The sequence below is a fragment of the Numenius arquata genome, chromosome 13, assembly GCF_964106895.1.
Source record: "Numenius arquata chromosome 13, bNumArq3.hap1.1, whole genome shotgun sequence".
NCBI lineage: Eukaryota > Metazoa > Chordata > Aves > Charadriiformes > Scolopacidae > Numenius > Numenius arquata.
This window is the reverse complement of record NC_133588.1, coordinates 3,436,194-3,456,276: the sequence shown is the minus strand read 5'-3', so window position 1 is coordinate 3,456,276 and position 20,083 is coordinate 3,436,194. Positions and strand designations below refer to the sequence as shown.

Genomic DNA, 20,083 nt, shown 5'->3' with positions numbered 1-20,083 from the left:
CTACTTATTCTCAAATTGAAGGAAATGGAACCTGTTTATAGTTTATGAATATGGCATTGTAATTAAATACTGGTGTGTGTTGAAGTTTTCTACCCAGCGCATCCATGAGGAGTACTCAGACTACTTGATTTTAGAGCAATAATAGAGTCTTTTTTGCTCCTCTGATTTCCTGTTTATAGCTTTCAAATGCTGGTGGTTATATACTTATCAGTGCCTATAATGTTATTCTTTCCAGTTCCATATCATTTCAATGTGTTGGTGGTTTCTGCAGTTCACAAAGACTGTCAATATTTACTATATCTCTTACCAAGCTCACCATAACTGTGAAGCATGAAGAAGCTCCACAGCTTTTTGCAGAATCACAGAATCATAGAATTGTCTAGGTTGGAAGGGACCTTTAAGATCATCTAGTCCAAACATGAGCCTAACTCTGATTAAAAAACCATCACCAAACCATGTCTCTAAGCACTATGTCAACCCAGCTTTTAAATACCTCCAGGGATGGTGCCTCAACCCCTTCCCTGGGCAGCCCATTCCAAGGCTTGATAACCCTTTCCATGTCAAAATTGTTCCTAATATCCAATCTGAACCTCCCCTGGCACAACTTGAGGCCATTTCCTCTTGTCCCAACGTCTGGTCCTTGGGAGAAGAGACTGACCTCCCCTGGCTACACCCTCCTTTCCGGGAGTTGTAGAGAGCGAACTATGACTTTCTCAGTTTGAGAAGCCTTTACAACCTAAACTGCATTAGAACTTCTCCTTTACATCCTCAGTAAGAAGACACACTCCTCTAATTCACTTCTTCGCATTGTGGAATAACTAGCAAATTTCACCTCTTTCAAGGTGAGAGCAAGGTCTCCCCTCAGCCTCCTTTTCTCCAGGCTGAACACCCCCAGCTCCCTCAGCCTCTCCTCACCAGACTTGTTCTCCAAACCCCTCACCAGCTCCGTTGCCCTTCTCTGGACCCGCTCCAGCCCCTCAATGTCTTTTGTTTGTGGATTGTTGTTAAATCTTTGTAGAATTGTATCCTGACTCCTCTTCCCATTGTCCATAAATATATTTGCTTTTTACGCCAGTATCTTTTATTAGTACTTACTCCATTAATTCATTTAGTATTGAGTTAGCATTGAATTCTCACTGCAGTGTATAAAGAGTATCACAGAATCATAATAGAATACATAATAAGAAGAGTAGAGGTGGTCAGAAATAATTTGATGGAACAATTTTTCTTTAGAAGGTATTGATTAGATGGATTAGTAATTTTCTGGGAGAAAACACTGATTATGTGGGAAATTCAAACATAAATTAAGCGTGTTGATTTTTGTTAAAACTAGCTTGATTCTCTTTTCTGCTAGGTCTGTACGTTTCTTTGTCAGCTCTCTCTTCCTCTTCTCACCGGTCTCTCTGGGACTCTGAACGCTGAGGATCTGTGGCAGCCCCTTAGCTTGGGGAAGCACTGGCTCCCAGAGTTTTGTGGCTGGTACCAGTCCATCCTCACACAAATGCAGAATCCACAGGTTTTCAGATTTTGAACATCAGGAGCCCTAGGAGTCAAGCAATCTTACTCTGTTACGGCAGCTGTTTGTCAGACTCTTTAGAGATACACAACACGGGTTACATGGTTTTCTTCCTACTTTAATTTGCATTTTTATATCATTATTTGTTTGATACCTACATCTTTGATTAAATAGTATTAAAACAGATACTACTGTAATTGAAACAACTTTATTTTCTTTTTCCGTTGTTCAGTATCTGATGTCATAATGAAAACTTAATGTTTGAAACTTTGATCAGTATTAATTGGAGTAGAAGCAGCTTTTAATATGCCAGAAAAGAAATTTGAGAGCCACATAAAGGTATTGCAACAAGCTGATATTCTAATTAGTATCACTGTTTTCTTGTTTCCAGTGTCAAACTGTTTCAAAGCAACTTCAAATGAGGTACATTTCTAACAACAAAATAAGAGAGATGTTTTGCTTAATGCTCATCTGAATAGTATTTGCTTTTATTTACATTAAAATATAATGCATTACCTTACACTAGGTTATAAGTAGTTATCAAGCGATAAGAATTGACCCTCACAAAAATATGGGAAATTTCCTTTTAATGTGAATACTGCATGAAAGTGCATGAATGGCAGTCATCGTGCATATGCAGAAATGAATACGTTACAGAATGTGTGTTCAATTATACTGTCACCAAAACTATTAAAAATTAATTTACTTTTTAGAATTTACCATGGAACAGGTATTCCAAATTTTGACCAATTTAGGATTTTTAATAACACATTAGCTTACAAATATCCTATCACCTGAGAGCATTAAGGTAAAAACTTGTTCAGGATTTTACTATAGTAAGCTAATAACCCATTTTTATTTCCTGCTCTATTTAAAAAGTGAATTGCGATCCAAATACTGGTGGAATAAGGGCATTTTCAAAAATTGCATTTTATCCATAAACAGTTTTCCCTCAGGTCTTTCTAAGTTTTGTAGGAAGTTTTATTGCTTAGCAGAGCACTAGTTAGTTCTAAAGATGTTCTTTGAAGTAGAGACTTGTTTCAGTTACCAGCTTAAAGGAGATGGAAGATAATCTAGTCACTGGAAGTGTCCATCTTTCTCGTACCTGGATTTCCCACAGACTGTGTGTGAGGTTAGAGAAGTAATTTTTTCTAGATTCTTTACAGTATCTTGTTTGTCATCTTGCAGTTAGGCCTACTTGCTGTATCAGTCTCTTGAAGTACGAAAGAACTGGCTGTGTTCGCTGACAAGGCAGCGTCAAAAGGTTTAACAAACTTACAGTTAAGTTGTGGAATGACTGATCTTGAAAGAGCTTTTGTGCTTGTTTCTTTTGGAAAATGCTGTTTGTGTTTTTTCACAGCGTGGTGTTAGAAGCGATATCCTAGCACTAAACCTAATGACTGCTATCTCATTTCTACAGTAATTGGGGAATAAAAATAATTGAGATTCACTACAGATGTATGTTTCCTCACTAGGTTAAAAAAAAAATAAAAATCCTGAAACTACCAAAGCTGTTCAGAATTGAAGTCAATCTAAATTTGTAGTTGACCAATAATTCTCTTTATGTACTAGTTAATGGATGAAAGTCATGGAGTAGATATTTGTACAGGATGAGAATAATTCTATTAAATGGTTTGTAATGTCAGTAATGTAGTAGAAATATTGCTTGTTGAAAGAATAGAAATGTTATGTCGAAAAATATATATGACTATAGAAATGAATATGGGAGTGAAATGATCACATCTGCAACTTGTAGGTTCTGCCCAGTTGGAATTATTTTCTGAGAGAATCATAAATTTTTAATGATCCAATCACTCTTAAAATAATAGCTCCGAATCCCTATTTTCTAGAAAGAAATTATAATTTCAATTAAAACTGTTGTGGTGTTTGGTTTGGTTTTTTTTAGTTCTTTTTTTTTTAGCCATGCTCTCATTGATTTGATAAAGTCTCCCCTTCAAGAATGAAGGGATGACAGAATATTCTTTGTTCTTATTTTGGTGCTCTCGTTCTTGGACATGGTATTCCAAATGTGAATTGATAAGAGCAACATTGGCAAATCTTCCAGTTATTGTTTTTGTAATGCCAGTTGCAAGCAACAGTTAAAATGGCACTACAGCTTAATTAACCTCTTATGCCATGGCTTTTCAGTAATCAATCAGAAGAAATATCTCTGGGTTGATAATCAATTCTTTCCCACCAGCTGCTGAAAAGCAAAGCATGCTCTGCTTTTTTTACTTTTTGCATAAAACACATAAAAATCGCTATGGAAGACAGTAATAATGTATATATTTTATCAATTGCTGAAGACGTGCTCAAATTCTTTTAAATTCTTGAAAATGAATCAAACTGAAAAAAAAAATACTCTTTTTTCTGTATCTGTGTAACAGTGGTCAGTTGGATTTAATGCCAAAGTAGATGTTTACTGTCTTGCTTGTTTTCAGGAATGTGTTGGCGGTGATTCTGTTGTCTGAGAAATCACGTTTGATTTAAGAGTAGTACATTTAGAATATAGTTTGCCATTACAATTTTGCTCGAATAGAGAACACTTAGGGTTTCAGAGTGCCAAAAAACTCTCAAAGTCTTGAAAATCTTGGTGCTGAATAGCAAGGAAACCTTTTAAGGCTACTTTTATTTTCTGTGCTGTGGAACAGTAACCAAACTAGATCCAGGAAAACAAGTTTCATGTTGTTCTGAACAAAACCTGATAAGATCGGGTCTTAGAGCTGGAACATCTCTGAAATTTGAGCTGTCTAGTTGGAAGCATAATGTTCTGGCCAATTTTCTGCAGCTACGTTCTCTCTTTCATGGTTCTACCTTAATTACAGGTTTGATGAGGTATTGTTGTTATGCTGCACTAAACTTGTTACCTGGTTTTACCATTTCATTTGGGATACAAGTGTAAAGGGTTCTTGCAGGCCAATTTCTATAAATCTTTAATGAAGAGATTTCATATTTGCAGGTAGTTGTAGAATATTTAATGGAAAGATAATAAATGTGACCATTTCTGTATGGTCTACTCCAAAGTAAATACATGTTCTTAGGGTGCGGTGTATGTGCATGATCCACATGATTTACTCTCAAATACCTATGGTTTAGATGCATCTAAATGTTTTCACTTAAAATGGAACTGTAATTATATCAATGAATATATGGCATTCAGTCATGCTTGAGGTGTGACAGAGAGAATTTAATAACAACTTCTTTTTATGTAAAAGTTTGTCGGTGCTACCTAGAGATATACCACTAATGTTAAGGTGTCTGGTTTGGGTTTTTTTCCTTTCCCTCAATTTCAGAATAGCTTGCATTAAAAGCTAGTAGCAGCTTGCTTCCATTTGTTACCAAAATAACATGGTAGGAGCAATCAGTTTCAATTGCTGCTGATAATTATAAGGTGCAATAATTGAGAATATAGAGAAAAGGAGACTGTGAGCTACATTTGAACTCTGTACTTAAGCAATAAAAAATTTATCAAACTGCAAAAAATAAGTCATTTTAACGAGCACATTCCAAAGGTGCTGGATTTATGAGGAGACCCCAGGAAACTTTGATTGAAATTGCTGTCTCTGATTGTAGTTCTATATTTTATTGGTGCCATATTGTGAACAGTGCTGCTGCCAAAGTGAATGGGAAGGCAGCATAACAGAGAGAGTTAACCCAGAAAGGTTACCTCTTTTTATAATATCCATGATGTATTGCATTAAAAATGCCTTGAAAGCCATCCTATTTGCAGTTTTCAGAAAACATTTTTCTTAAATTAAGTTACGATTTATCTGAACAGGGCAGAAAATATGAAAGCCCCTTGAAGACTTTAGTATTGATTTTTCTGAGTATTTGCTGGCTCTTGTTTTCTCATTTGTGTGCTCCTTGACAGAAAGGCCTAGAGCTGCTCCTGAGCCCGAGCTTCTGCTGGATGAGAACTACAGCAGTGGAGGGAGGGAGTACAGGGACTGAATTTACAGTAGAAGTTTGAACTAAGAACTTTACATTGGCTTTTTAAAAGATTTTGTCTCTCTGCTTCCTGAGTTTAGACAATATTTAATTGACATATAAAATTAAGACAATTTATTTTAATTATTTAAGGCTGCTCCCAACTAAACAAACATTGCAGTAGCCACATGAGATGAATGACTTTAGTATTTTGAAAATGTGAGTTCAAGGTCACTTTTTATATGTGCATATTCTAAGTAGAGTTATAAGTCTTTATTTTAGTATTTTTATTCTGGAATTAAATGAAGACAAAAGTTTTAAAAATTACGACATGAAAGCACATTTGAAATGGACAGTGAAATGGACACACAGAGTTACTAACATCTAAGCAATAATGAGGCATGCTATGGAGTTGATGATTTCTAACCATTCGCTGCTGTTCTGCGCCAACTGCTTATTAAAACTTCATCCTCCCTCTCTCAAAGTGCTCGGTTACTTTAGCCATAAAACTGTTATACCATGGCTCCCAAATACCTTGTTATAAATGCTGACAGTATCTTTCAATTTATACCGAAGTGAAGTAAGCTTATGAAAATAGTTCTGAGGGATTAAGCTCTAAATACTATTTCTCTGCAGTGGATTATTTTTTCCCCAAGCTCAACGCATTCATGTTGCTTAATGATAAGAAAAATGTTGTGACAAATATATTGAAGCTTCGTTGGCTCTTGCGCATGTTATCTAGCATGTTTGACTAATAATTTTGAGAGAAGAATGACAGATATTATTCCAAGATTCTCTCAACTTTGTCTAGATTGTGTTTTGTGCCCATTATTTCACCTTACTTGGCCTCAGTTTATGATTTGGTGAAATTGCACATACGTAAACAAGTGAAATTGTTCATAAAATGCCCTGGCAGTTTATGACTTGAAATTCTTTCAGAACTCATCTATTTTTATATCAGTGCTGCTGCATTTTTTTTGGTTTTATCTTCTATGCTTATAGTTTTAGTAATGTAAAAAAAAAAATAAAAATTTAAGAGTGAAGATTAACTAAAACTCCCATACATTTACTTGAGAACTTCAGAAAAACTTGAGTCCATTATATATTTTGCCTTGATTTGCCTTTACTTTGTGGTTAATGTGAAGTTTTCATCTTGGTAAAATTAATTGCAAAAAAATTCTTGATCTCCTATGGCTTTTTTTTACCTATTATATACTTTTGAATTTGGAGATGGGAATTATGCCAAATGGAGATTATACAAAGTTTAAGCCTATTAAGATTGTACCAATGTAGGATATCATTAAGTCTGCATTGTTAGACCAGATTTTGTATTTTATGGTTCTCACCTTGTCTGTTATCTTAGTGGTGTTTTTTCCCTCTGTCTCTTTAAAGGTTCAGCTGTGGAAGAAAGTAATGAACAAAAACCAAAGGGACGAGACCCAGCTGTTTGGCACGTAGGCTTGAAGGTGGCATGGGACATAGAGACGCCTGGATTAGCAATACCACTTCACCAAGGAGACTTCTACTTGATGCTTGGTAATTTTCAAGTGCTAAGAAGGTGAACTTTCTACCGAAAAGAGAGGAAATGACAGTTATTTTAATATAAATTATCATACCTTCCTTCCAGTTAGGACTTGACTTATTTAGAAAGACCCGAGATCTGGCTAGAGTGTATAATAAATTCCTCCTACCCTGCCCATTTCCAGTGTATTTTGGGGAACTTCTTTTCCTAATGTTTCTTTCATGTCATAGCTAAAAAAAGGAAAATATTCTTTTTGAGGCTTTTCTGTCTGTTGTGCAGCCAGAATTCCTAGTCCAAGTCAAACTTCAGGCCATAAGCAGAATTTCCCCAGATCTCATGAGAAGTTGAGTGGTGTCTGTCCCATCCTTGTATCTGTAGATACTGATTCCTTTTTCTATTGTTAATGCAGTTTTACTGAGTAACTGTGAGCACCGGTGTCTGTTATGTTCAACCAAAAAAAAAAAATCCTGTTCTTGGGTTTGACTTATAGACTGGTTACGTATTATGTAAGCTGTGACTGTAGCAGTCTGAAAGTTTTTTGGTACTGTGGTTCAACCGGTGTCAACCATTGTGCCAATCTGTGGATTTGTTTTATTTGTCACCAATTTTAGACGACACGTCTCTCTGCTATGCTTTTCCATGTGTATATTCAAATATACTGTTTTCTAGTAGTGGGATTATACTAAGATCATAATGAACAAAGCTGCTGTACTCCAAGAGTGAGTCTCAATGTCTCAAGTGTAGAGGATTAAAGAAAGAAAATTAAATTGAGTTCATTTACTTGAGCAGCTGAGCTCACACACTAAGGTTTTTTCCATTGAAAGAAACGAGCAAGGACTGTGGCTAAGGTTTGTTGACACAAAATCTGTTGCTTTCTCTTTTGGCTTGTGTTTCTCTTCATTATCACTTTTGTTTAAACAAGTTTAGTTATAAATCACACAACTCAAAACACAAACAATGCTTCTGGCATCATCGTGTTTGCCTGTTCAGTGACTTGACTTGACAGACATTGTCTTTGAAGAGTGAGAGCGCTTGCAGTGTTCCCCGTTTCTGTGTTTGTGACTCGGAAGGTGGACACCATGGAATATCCCTAGAATGACCTGTTGCGCCGCCAACTTATTGGGCTGAAGAGTCTTTTCACTTTTACCTTTCACTTTTCTCTTCCAATAGATATGAAAACGGTTTGCTTACTACGAGCAATATATTTGTGGGCAATCGTAAAAAACATATACTATTCCTTGTTCTTAGTTACCTCATCAAATCCTGTGTACTGGCATCAGTGAAGTATCTTGTGTAAAAGAACTGGACTGTCTGTCCTCTTAAGTCTGTTCAGATGTGAACAGATCAAGTGTTATGACGTGAGATCCTTTGGCACGGTGGTGTGGATGTGCCTCTCTCTTCTGTATTAGTGAAGATATAGAGTAGCAGCCTGGAGGGGAACTGAGATGTTTCTTGTAGGAAAGGGAAGTTTAAGTGGCAGCCAGACATTCCTAGAAAGAGAATTACTAATCCATTTGTTGTGCAATAGCAGTTTGGGTATGAAGTAAACTTCTTATCTAATCCTTCCTGACTTGCAAGTTTGTGCATACACAGCTTTGCTGGGCAGCAGATTCAGAAGGAAAGTAATAAAAGAAGGGGTCTAACTACAGCATTTTTATTGCAAAATACTGTAGATTGTAGTTGACTGAGTTACCAGATCATAAGGACAACTTCTATTCCCCAATGGCATTTATAAACAGCAACTAAAGTATTATCAGGGATGCTATATGAAGGGCAGGTCAGAAAGTTAGTTTATTTAACACATAACTTCATGGTCATGTTTAGATGGAAACAAAGGATATATTAAACATTCTTTTGAAGACGATGTGTAAATCACTTTCTTATTAATACTTTGTGAAGAGCAACAGATTTGAGCTCTGTAGGCCAGGTGTTTGATAATCTTTTCTGCATTTCCATAGCCTTCGTATTTCTTTTCAATTACTTTTAAAAAAATGTTATTCTTTTATGCAGTGTGAGAGAGTATTCTCAAACTGGCCCTTTTATTGGGTTTCTATATATGGCCTTTATAATTTTCACTTGAAGTTAAAGACAATATAAGTGGATGTGTGCGGTTTTCCTGTATTTTTTACAGTTTGGATTTTTTAAACATGAATTTTAAGAGGAGGCATCTTGAGAATGCCACCTAAAAGATAAAATATAAAAACTTTTTATAAAAAATAACTTGATCATAGAGAGGCCAATTTTAGATTAATTTATCTTATGTCTTTATACACCATATGTTCTAGAACCTCATTTCAGTGAGCAGAGTCTTGTTGCTGGCATCATTTTAAAAGCAGCAGCAGCAGTGTGCAAGACATCTAGAAAGTATAACGTTAAGAGTACTGTTGGTTAGTAGTAGCCGTTGGTGTACAGGGACTGATTGGTAGGACTGTCTGCTCTCTCCAGCTACCATTGACACATCCAACTCTAGCAAAAAACTGAGCAACTCTGTAGGTCTGTTCTTCCAGTTGTTGAAATGGTGTAGTGCTCACTGCTTCCTATGAATGTTGTGAAATGCTGAATTTTCAATTCATTCAATTCAATTTTCATTCATTCAATTTTCAATTGAATGAAATTTTCAATTTTTCAATTTCATTCATTCAATTTTCAAGTCAAATTCAGTGTGTTGCTTATAATTAAAAAGTCAGGTCCTATCAGTTCCTGTACCTGTAACACCCCAACTATTTCCTACTATGATACACACAAATCTTAGGTAAGAAAATGTGATCATTTGATATTTCTAATAGTAACGTGCAATTACAGTAACTTGTAAATCCTGATCAATGGGTATATCGGAGTAACAAAAAGGTTGGGGTTGGTATTTAGCATTTGTAGTAGACATTTAGTAATGTTTATGTTCCTCTCTTCATTGGCTCTATAAAATGGTTTTGTTATTCTGGTAGAATTTTAGTAAAATGCAGTCTTAAAATATGAATTTACTCCTGCGTTCTCAGCAGTCCTCTTCAGATGAAATCATAAACCATAATTTAAATGTATGTTCGTACTAAACAGGAGGTGATCATATCCATCCTTCAAGTAAGCTATTACAATAGTATAAATGTATTTTGTTTAAAGAAAACCCAACAAAATCCAGAATTACTTTCAGTAAGACAGATTTTTTTTTTTTTTCTTAAGGCTTACTTTTCCTAATACGAAGAAGAAAAGATCTGATGAATGACTGCAAATCTGCTGCCTAAAAACTCAAATCTGAACTTTATATCACTCATGAAACGGAAACACTTTAGCTCAATTTAGAATAATATATTGGTCTGCAGAGGAAGTGCATACTGAACCCTGCTGTCTCAAGTACACAGTCAAGGGGTGTCTAATATGAAACGTGTTGGGTGCATGCAATAAATCCAAAACGCGTGGAGGTGAGCAAAGGGCCCCATCTGCTCTGTCCTAGAGCATGCTTAACTAGGGTTGTCATGGTCTTGCTATTAAATTGGAATCTTTCCCCTAATCTTTGAGTTAGACACGACCAGATTTGCAAGCAGATTTACTATTTTCACTAATTTTCCTACCATGACTTCAAAACATACTTAACAAAAATACATTCTGGACTTTTTCAAAGGGAGATTTACTTTTCTGCAGCTGTTTCCCATAGATCAAGCTCTTGCTTGAAGGTTAGGGTTTTAAAACAGCATGAAGATGAACTTGGAATCTTATACCCCTCCCCACCCCCAGCAAATTATAGTTCAAGAAGCATCAAAAAATTATTTTCCTAACCAACCAGAAGTAGGGCGCACACATTGCAGAGGTTGGCTTGTGGTTAAAGATAAGTATTTAATGGAAACACTTCCACATGTATATAGTGGCTCATTAAACTATTTCAAGATATTTAATCTGCTTCTATTTCCACAAACTAACTTGAACCCTCTTTGCTCTCTAGCATCTTGAATGTGTTGGAGTTTTTTAAACCTTTTTTTTTTCTTGAGTCCACATTTAATCCAAATGCTATATTCCTTGATTATGAAGACTTCGAACCCCAGAAATGTATTTGTCGTTACCAAACTTTGATCATGAAGTTTGGCAAATCCCAGACATTTTTTTTTTTCGTACAGCCTTTTAATTCATTCTGTGTTTTGTTTGTGCACACTTTGCTTGTTTAAAAACTAAAATTATTTCTTAATTAGGGACAGGTCATCTCTATAGCTTTCTGTTATGAAAGTAGTGTTCAATAGACCCATAATTTCTTGGGGAAGGAGAATTATCTTTCTGGTGCTTTTTGTTGATCTACCTACAGTGAAATTAGTTTGGTTGGGTTTTCTCCTCTTGAAGCATTGTGTGCAGTTGGATACAAGTAGAATTGGAAATTCTGCTTTTGAAAATTGCACTGTAATATGGTTAAAAAGAAAATTCTGTGTTTGTTTATGGTAGTTAAGAAAACCAATGGCACGAGTCCATTTTACTTTTGTTTGTAGATACTTCTAGTGTTTAGAATATCAAAGCTTTTGCCAGTGCTTTAAACCCCACTGTACCTTTTATCTGCTTCATGAAATAGATGACAAAAAGACAACTGTCTAAAAAGTTCAGGAAGAACACTTGAAAGAAGATAGAAAAGGCAATACAACCCCCTTTTGCTATTTCCAAGAGCATTTTCCATTGTGGTTTGTGTTTTCCTGGGAAGTGCCTTATCTAGAAGTAATAAGTTTTGAGCCTTTCGTCCCTACTCCTTTCAGAAAGACTTGGCTAAGAATTAATTTCCTTCCTTTCTACCTTATATTTGTTATGCCTTAATAATCTGCAGGGGTATACAGTCGTCGTTTCTCTCTGAGTGCCTCTGCTTCTCACCTCACTAGTTAAGTAGTAGAATTAATTAAGTGTATATACATACACATATCCATTAGTCCCTTCTTTTGACAAAGGCTATACAAGCACAGGGCTTTCGGTGTTTCCGCTGGTGGTGCCCAGGTAATTCAGCTGTCCACAAGAAAGCGTGGGGAGAGAGCAGGGACGGGGACAGAGAGGAACAGCATCGGAGAGAAGAGAGAGGAACTGGCAGTAGTTTCAAGCAGTGGAGAGGACTGCTGAGATTCTGTGCTGGGAGGGATGTATTTGAGGAAGGAACAGGATGGCAGAAGTCTTGCATAGGGGAGGGGCAGAAAGATCTATGACATGAACTCGCTCCCACAATTTCAATAGAATATGCAGCGTCCGAGTTCCAAAATGTATCTGCTGTCTGTAAATAGCAGGAAAATCACTGAGAAGCTTGTCTGATAAGGGGATCCACATAGAGAGTAATAGTCTGCGTCTGATAGCAGAAGGGTGGTCAGGTGTTAAAACAATAGCATTAGTTTTAGGAGCTGTAAGCCTGCTTCTCTCACAGAATTTCCACGCAGACTTTGGCAAATCTCTTAACCTCTCCTTACCCTCAGGTTTTTCAGTGTCGTTAACAACTTTACAGAGCACTTGCATGGGTAAGTGTATTAAAGCACCAAGTACCTTAGATTGTTTTGTGTTGTTTGTGTTTTGTCTTTTTTTTTTCTTTTTCCTGCAGGTGTGAGGAATAGGAATCTGTATTAAATAAAAACTCTATTTTGTAACTATGTTTTACACCAGGTTTGTTATCTGAATTTTTTGTCGCTGGAGATTCCTGTGTCAAATAACTGGATGCATTTGCAACTAATCAGATCATCTGCTAAACATTCTTATGACTTCTTAGTACTTCATCTGTGAAGTCAAAATCTGACCTCTGAATTATTCAAAGAGACTTCAAGTTGATAACTTTGTTTTCTAAGTTGGCTTTGGCCACCTGTACACAATCATGCATGTGATTAATTTCTTTTAATAAATCTTGCCTCAGCTATGGTAGCTCCATAATGGGATCTGGCCAAAAGGTGGCAGATGATTCATTGGGATGTGGCAGGCAGAAAGTAGAAGAAATAAAAGAATAAAAAAAATCTATTTAAAAGAAATACAGATTTTGCCATATACGTGTATGCAGGAAGTAGTCTCATGCTTTCTTAGGTGCTCCACCTCAAACAGAAAAATGAAGTTATTTTTTCCAGCATTCAAACACCAAGCGTCTGTTACCAACCAGGTTGTGTTCCCTTGTATGCAAACAAGCCCTTTACAATATTGTCAGTAGTTTGGGGGAACTGATTTAGGCCTGAAGTGCAGATAATCTTCCACATGTGCACAGTGACTGGTGGCACAATGCTACTCTGTTAATACAGGTAAATATGAATAGCTTTAATGGGTGTGATTAGGCTTTTATTGAGAAAATTCTCTCTGGTCAGGACAGCCCTCTCACATGTATTGTATTTGATTAGTTTTTTCTTGATTGTTTTCTAGAATTACTATTTTAAATTTGGATTATTTATAGTGGTTTAAAATGTATAGACAGGCAAAATGCCTGACCAGACGTCAGAAAAATAGTCTGTGCAAGTGAGAGCATTTTTCATGGATGTGGGAAAGCTTTGGGAGAACAGTCAGGCAAGCAGCAAATTGTAGTCCAATTCTCAAAGCTTTCTTACCTAGCAGTTAGTTAGTTGGCATACACACCTTCTAGGCATCCATGTGGAAGGCAAGACTGTTTTAAGGAGAAGGGATTGTGTGACAGTTCTAGAATCTGCACTAAGTACATGGCTAAGTTGCTGTTGATGGTGATTTAAAATAAAAAGTCACTTCTCATATGCATTATACAGTTCATTTAAGTTCTCTGGGGTTTTGGTTTTGTAACAGATACTGAAATGAGATGTCCCTACCATAGCTGTCCTGAATTTGTGGCAAGATAAGGCCCAACTGTTTCATGGCAGAAAGGATGCCATGTTGGCTCTGACCTCACCACAACTTCAGAACTGTCTGACAAATAACTTGCCTGCATGCAATTTTCCAGAGCAGGACTATATAAGTATATTCTTACTTTTATACTGTTGTGGTTCAACCCCAGCTGGCAGCTAGAACCACGCAGCCACTCTCTCGCTCCCCCTGGTTGTGATGAGGGAGAGAATCAGAAGAGTAAAGTGAGGAAAAACTCATGGGTTGAGATAAAGACAGTTTAATAGGTAGAGCAAAAGCTGTGAACGCAAGCAAAGCAAAACAGTTTTATTCACTGTTTCCCACGGGAAGGCAAGTGTTCAGCCACCTCCGGGAAAGCTGAGCTCCATCGTGTGTAACGGTTACTTGGGAAGACAAACACCTTAACTCTGAACTTCCCCCCACCCACACCTTTCTCCTTCTTCCCCAGCTTCATAGACTGAGCATGACGTATGTGGCATGGAGTATCCCTTTGGTCAGCTGTCCTGGCTGGATCTTGCTGGTAGGGTGGTGTGAGAAGCAGAAAAAGCCTTGGGAGCTTAGCAACAACCAAACCCACCCATGTCCTATCAACACCATTCTCATCCCAAATCCAAGACATAGCACTACAGCAGCTGCTAGCAAGAAAGTTAACTCTATCCCAACTGAAACCCCAACAGATATACGTGTATTTTATGTGATGCGTAATACTGGAGAGGCTGTGTTTTGGTTTTCCAAGCCTTGCCGATCAGTGTTGCATCATATAAAACTGATGTCAGCTCCCCCTGTATTGTATCTTACCTGAAACCTCCGGAGCGCTGTGGTAGTTTTGACATGGGTGTCCAAGGAAGGTAACGGTTTTGGTTTTGCTCTAAAATCAGAATAGTAATCTGGATGTAGTGTTCTGTATCTGAATAAAAGCTTTTGCTGCCAAATGGACAATGGCCAATTTAACAAAGAGTGCTTTTTCTTTTCAATTAATATATTTTTAGAAGAAAAAGAAAAGCAGATCTTTACTGTAATCTTTTAAGACCCAGAATGTATTTTTTAAATATCCTTTGAGACATGCAATCCATGAAGCTTCAACTATTTTTGTACAATTACAGTTTCAGATGAATTATAAACTCTTAAATTAAAATTACAGGCTTCTTTCTAAGAGTCATAAAGGATTAGAGACAGTTGGAAGCAATTTCAAGGGGGAGCTCTACAATGAAAGATTTGCCAAGGGTTTGAATAAAGGTGCAAATCAAAATGTAATACTTCCAATGCTATGTTTGCTACATAAACCACACTGCAATGAATGGGCACTGAATGAGGTGGTGGAAGTGTTTAGGTTTGTTTTCTGTCACAATTCTTGAAAGTGATTGTGATATTTATACATTGCAACATCCAGAGATAATACTGTTCTGTGGCCCTTGCAAGACTTGGCTCTATGCAAGGTAAAACAGAACGAATTTTCATTTCAGTAATTTTACTTTTCAGAGAGTTAGATCGTTAGAAGAGGCGTAACTGAGAAGTAAAATTACTGAAAGGAAATTTGTTTCTATTTTACCTCAAACCAAGATGTTAACTCTCATATGCTAATGTAGGAAGTTACTTTTTCATATGTTTTTTCTTTGGCTTGGAGCTTTTTTTCAAGCTTTTCAACTTCACCTATCTGCAAATCTCATGCAAATAGAAAATAAGCCTCCCATCTAAACTTTCTCAGTGGGAATTCAATCCTGTTTCATAATTTGTCTGCCTATTGCTTATATAAATTGGGGGGTTTAATTTTATTTTTTCAAGTCTGCTTTCTTGGGTATGATCATTGCTAATAGTTGCTTGTACAATTCATAAAAAGAAGGCACTGTTCTTATAACTAGAATAAATCCAGTCATTTTTCTGAGTTCTTATTCATTAGACTTTTCTCAGTTTTAAAGTTTCAGACTTGTTCCAAGGCGAAGTAAAAGTCTTTTAGAGTACATCTTTTTTCAATAGTAAAGAGAAGACCAGTAAACCTCAAACACTGTTCTTTTCAGTCTGATAGTCTGTCATTATGGTCAGAAGAGCATTTTGAAAAATCAGCAGGAATTTGGGGTATCAGGTTTCAGGTGTACAAATATTGATCTCTTAGAGAAGTTATATTTATGTGATGGAAGGGTGAAGCTTGATAATTTGTCATCATGCTGTATGAAGATGACTGAAGCTAAATTCCCTGAAAGAAGAGATATTGTTGCAAATACAGGCTCCAAGTTAAGGAACGTCTATTCCTGTTCTCTTCTAATTTTGTCCATGACAGGTTTTCACTTGGTGACACTTCAGGTCACCTAGTTTTGTATGGTTTTTTAGTCTCTTCCTACTAACTTGCAAAACTATAACCCAGGAGTGATTTTACAGAATTTCTTTATAGACGTTCCTGAATGTTCTCAACCTGAATGAAGGTTGAGAGGGCAGCATAATTTTAACACCAAAACTGTTTGAATTGAAAGCACTTCATGAATGGTTTTCAACATAACAGTGAGTATTGTTACTAGTTTTAGTCAGAATTTTTCAAGGGGAATATGTTTCCTCTAAAAAGTTCTAATTTGCCAAAATTCAAGTGTTCTTCAATTACAATAATTTTGACAAAACTCTGATGGCAACCAAGCATATTGCATCTGCAAAGGTTTGGGAGGTTGGTTGTTTGGCAGTTTGTGAACTCAAGTCCGTGACAGCCCTCTGGCAGGCTACAAGAAAGTCTTCAATGAAATGCTTTGGAGACCAGTCTTTGAGCAGATTGTGCTTTCTGGGTTCCCACTTTCATGACTCTGAGCTGGAGGGAGAACCTCAGATAAGTTTCAGATAAAAAGATGAAATAATATGTCTTTGACTTTTTTTCTTTCTCTTTTTTTGTTTCTTTTTTGTCAGTATCTTTTAGTGATTTTTGAGAAAAGAGATTGTAATTACCGGGTAGTCTGTTGTTTCAGTGATTGTCAAATTTGAAAGGATTAATTTCTTTACTTGATTTTTTTCCCGTAAGAGGTGGGAAAATGCTACCTAAACTGTACAAACCAGCAGATAACTAGGGTGAAAAGAGATCTTTAACACTAGGACAGTGAATAGTTATCATGTTCTGCTAAACATTACAGCACTATGAAGATAGTATTATCTTGACTGAATTCTCTATTTTTTTTTTCTTTAAACATTTAATGTAGTGTCTTCAATTCATATTCAGCCAGAATAAGTATTATAAAGTGTGGTTTTTTTCCTGTACTTAAGGTTTTCTAATCTGTCCCTAGATGATCTCAATATGACCCATCAGCACTGCGTTCTGGCTGGTTATTCTCCTCGATTCAGCTCAACTCACAGAGTGGCAGATGTAAGTATCAAAACCGGTTTGCTGCTTGGTCGTTCATAAAACTAATATTCTGGTACCTTATGTGTAGCGTCATGTTGCCTTATCCAGGTCTGTGGTTCACAGTTACGCCTATGACAGGCTGTTTTCTTGAACAACTGCTCTTTGTTTATTTTTGGTTTGAGGTACACTTGTTTCGGCATTGGTAGATATGAATGAAGAGTGCGCTGCACCACACTTCATGGATTACTGGTGAAGTGTAGGAACAACTGTATTTTTACTTGAAATGTTTTAAAACTTTTTTGCTGTGTTCGTATCCCGGTCCTAGCTGAAAGGCAGTATTCGTGATGAGATAGACGTTTTGAGTTTTTCCTATGTCAGCAGTGTCCACTGGCAAAAATGGCCTTTAGGAGGTCAGAACAGAGAAGAGCAGCCATGAGTATGCTTTAAACTGGATCCTTCTGTGCATCTGGGGATTGAAGCAGCAGAAAGTGATACAGAGTCCCTTGTCTAAGAGTAATTCTGAGATAACAAGCCTTCAGCCCGATATTCTCAAGTGCTAAGACACCTTTTTTAATTATTATTTTTTACTAGACCTCTCCTCCCTCTTGGGAGGTTTATCACTGGTTTTGTTTATGATTATTCTAATGGGAAAGCATATGGAAAAATAAAAACAGTCTGTATTATAAACAGATATTTTTAAAAATTACAATTACTACTTTCTGCTTTCAGCAAGGCAAAATATACCACTACTGAAGCAAGAGAGATACATGTATCTATACTCTTTTTCCCCCATTACTCTTCCTAATTTGCGCAGGAATGGAAATAAAGCAATAGCAGCAAACATGGACATATACATATATATAAGTTGTAATATTAAATAAGTGCCTTTATTTCCCAAACAAATATACACTGTGCTTGCTTGAACTGGGATTTGACATAAAGTAAAAGTGCACTGTACATTTAAAACCAAATAATTCTTTATTGTTCATCTCTCATTTTAAGAGTGCTCTGACCTACTGCTTTTGTCTCTGTGTTACTTTTGCAGGAAAATGCACGCTTATTTTGACAGTACGAAAAGCTTCCCTATTAAGTAATTATGCTTTCTTTTTGTAAACTGTTGTGACTTCAAGTTGTATAGTATGGAATTTTTTTTTACAAAGAATATGAGACCAGGGGGTCCTTATTCAAGATTATTCCTGGAAATTTAACTGAAGGTACAGATATTTAATAATTAAAAGCTGTAGATACCTTCTTTCTTTTGTTTCAAAAGTGTTTTTACAGATTTCCTTTTCATTTTGAAGGAAATTTAATGACAACAAAATAAAAGGAGTGGAAGTGCAAATTTGCTTTGTTTGTACTCTCTATACCTTGTAAGCCAACAGCTCGCTCAGACTGGATATGGAATTCCAGTTTAGTGTTACTGGGAGCCCGTACAACTGGGCAAATAAAACTGATTCTGAAATACTGTCAAAAACTGGCCAGGAAGCAATGGAAAGTATGGACGTGTTTTTGTATGCCATATTTTTAAAGTAAGTTTAAAAGGAATTATTTTCTTTCTCCTTTCAGTCTGTGCCATACTGGTTGGCTAGATGCTTGATCGATTAGATTTTTTTGCATAATTTATATCAATAACTATATAGACAATCCAGGAGTCATTACGCTTTTCTTTAAAAAAAAAATCATGAAATAAAGTTACAGAAATGCATCCCTTCTGCTCTTTCACTTTGATTATTTCAGAAGCAACTAGTGCAGCATATTTGAGAAATACATATGTTCTGAAGTGGCTATATATGATATTTTTTTTACTGTATTTTTATAGTGTTCAAGAGGAACGTTGGAATACATATATGAACGATGTGAACTGGCACTCCAGAATCTACAGACTGATTCTGATTCGAAGGCTTTATCTCTGAAATCACTGGAAACTGCAGTTGTAAAGCAAGTAGAAGAAATACATAATGAGGTGAGATGATCTGCACTGAAACTAACTTCAGCCGGATTCTGAGAAGTGCAGTCTGCTCATGGAGTTAATGGCAATTAAGAGTGTGTGGCTGCTCACAAGGCATTGCTCTGTATTTGAAATGTGTGTTTTATGACTTTTTTTTTTTTCTTTTTTTAACTTGGGTGCAGTAATTGGGATTAGCTTGGATTGATACTTTCATTCCAAGGAAGTTTTCATTTTTTCTTCTGAAGTCCCTCTGCTGGTAGAGTAAAAGAGTAGTTTCCGTAAGATCAAGCCAAATGTGATGGTGTGGTGGGCAAACCAGACTATAGCACTTCTCTAACAAAAAGGGATCAAAAAAAATAGGGAAAAAGCAGGTAAAAATTTTCAGTTGTTTGTTAGGTGTTGAACCAGATTTTCACAGGATGCCAGGAGTGACACAATTGTGAGTATGTGCTTTAAAGTATATTCTGAAGAAAATACGCTGGGAATAGTTGTGAGGAACATATTTAAATAGGTCATTCTGTGCTACAAAATATGCAAGTGTAACAGTGCACTTTCACAGAATTCCACTGGATCTGGCAGTGCTTTTTTGTTTCAAGTGCAGATCTGAAGTCTTAACAAACACATTGATTTGAGAAGTGAATTGAAATATCAGACAGTATTTTGGGAAATTGCGGAAATGGGTAATATTTCCTGTGGTATAAAAGGTAGGCAGTGTCACAAAAAATGTAATCTGGCTTATTCTCTGTTAGCGGGAAGAGTCAGGACCCACAACGGACTGGGTCTTCTTACAAGGGTATTGTTTATGAAGGTGGTAAATTTAAGACTTCTCTTTTTTTTAAGTTACAGAAAAAGTAGTCTAAGCGATGCATTGGGAGTTGAAAATGGCGGGTTGTTTAGCTGCTCCAGAAAAGCTGTTCTTTTACCTGAAACAAGGCTTTTGCTGTTCCTAACTATAAAGCACTGATTTCTCTTTAAAAGAGCATCTCTCTTTAAAAACGGCCGTAGCATCCAGTTAATGCAAACTTCTGAAGCACTTTTTGCTTAAATGTGAGTGTTTTTTTACAGTTCTCCTAT

The 20,083-nt window shown here is 36.4% G+C and overlaps 1 protein-coding gene across 1 annotated transcript in view; it reads left to right on the top strand.

Moving 5' to 3' along the window:
- Positions 1-20,083, top strand: part of FTO (FTO alpha-ketoglutarate dependent dioxygenase) — a 254,672-nt gene that overhangs the window by 52,613 nt on the left and 181,976 nt on the right. The window contains exons 4-6 of the mRNA XM_074157836.1: positions 6,836-6,979; positions 17,003-17,082; positions 18,881-19,024. Coding sequence (XP_074013937.1) covers positions 6,836-6,979; positions 17,003-17,082; positions 18,881-19,024 — 368 coding nt within the window. The remainder of the gene's footprint in view (positions 1-6,835; positions 6,980-17,002; positions 17,083-18,880; positions 19,025-20,083) is intronic.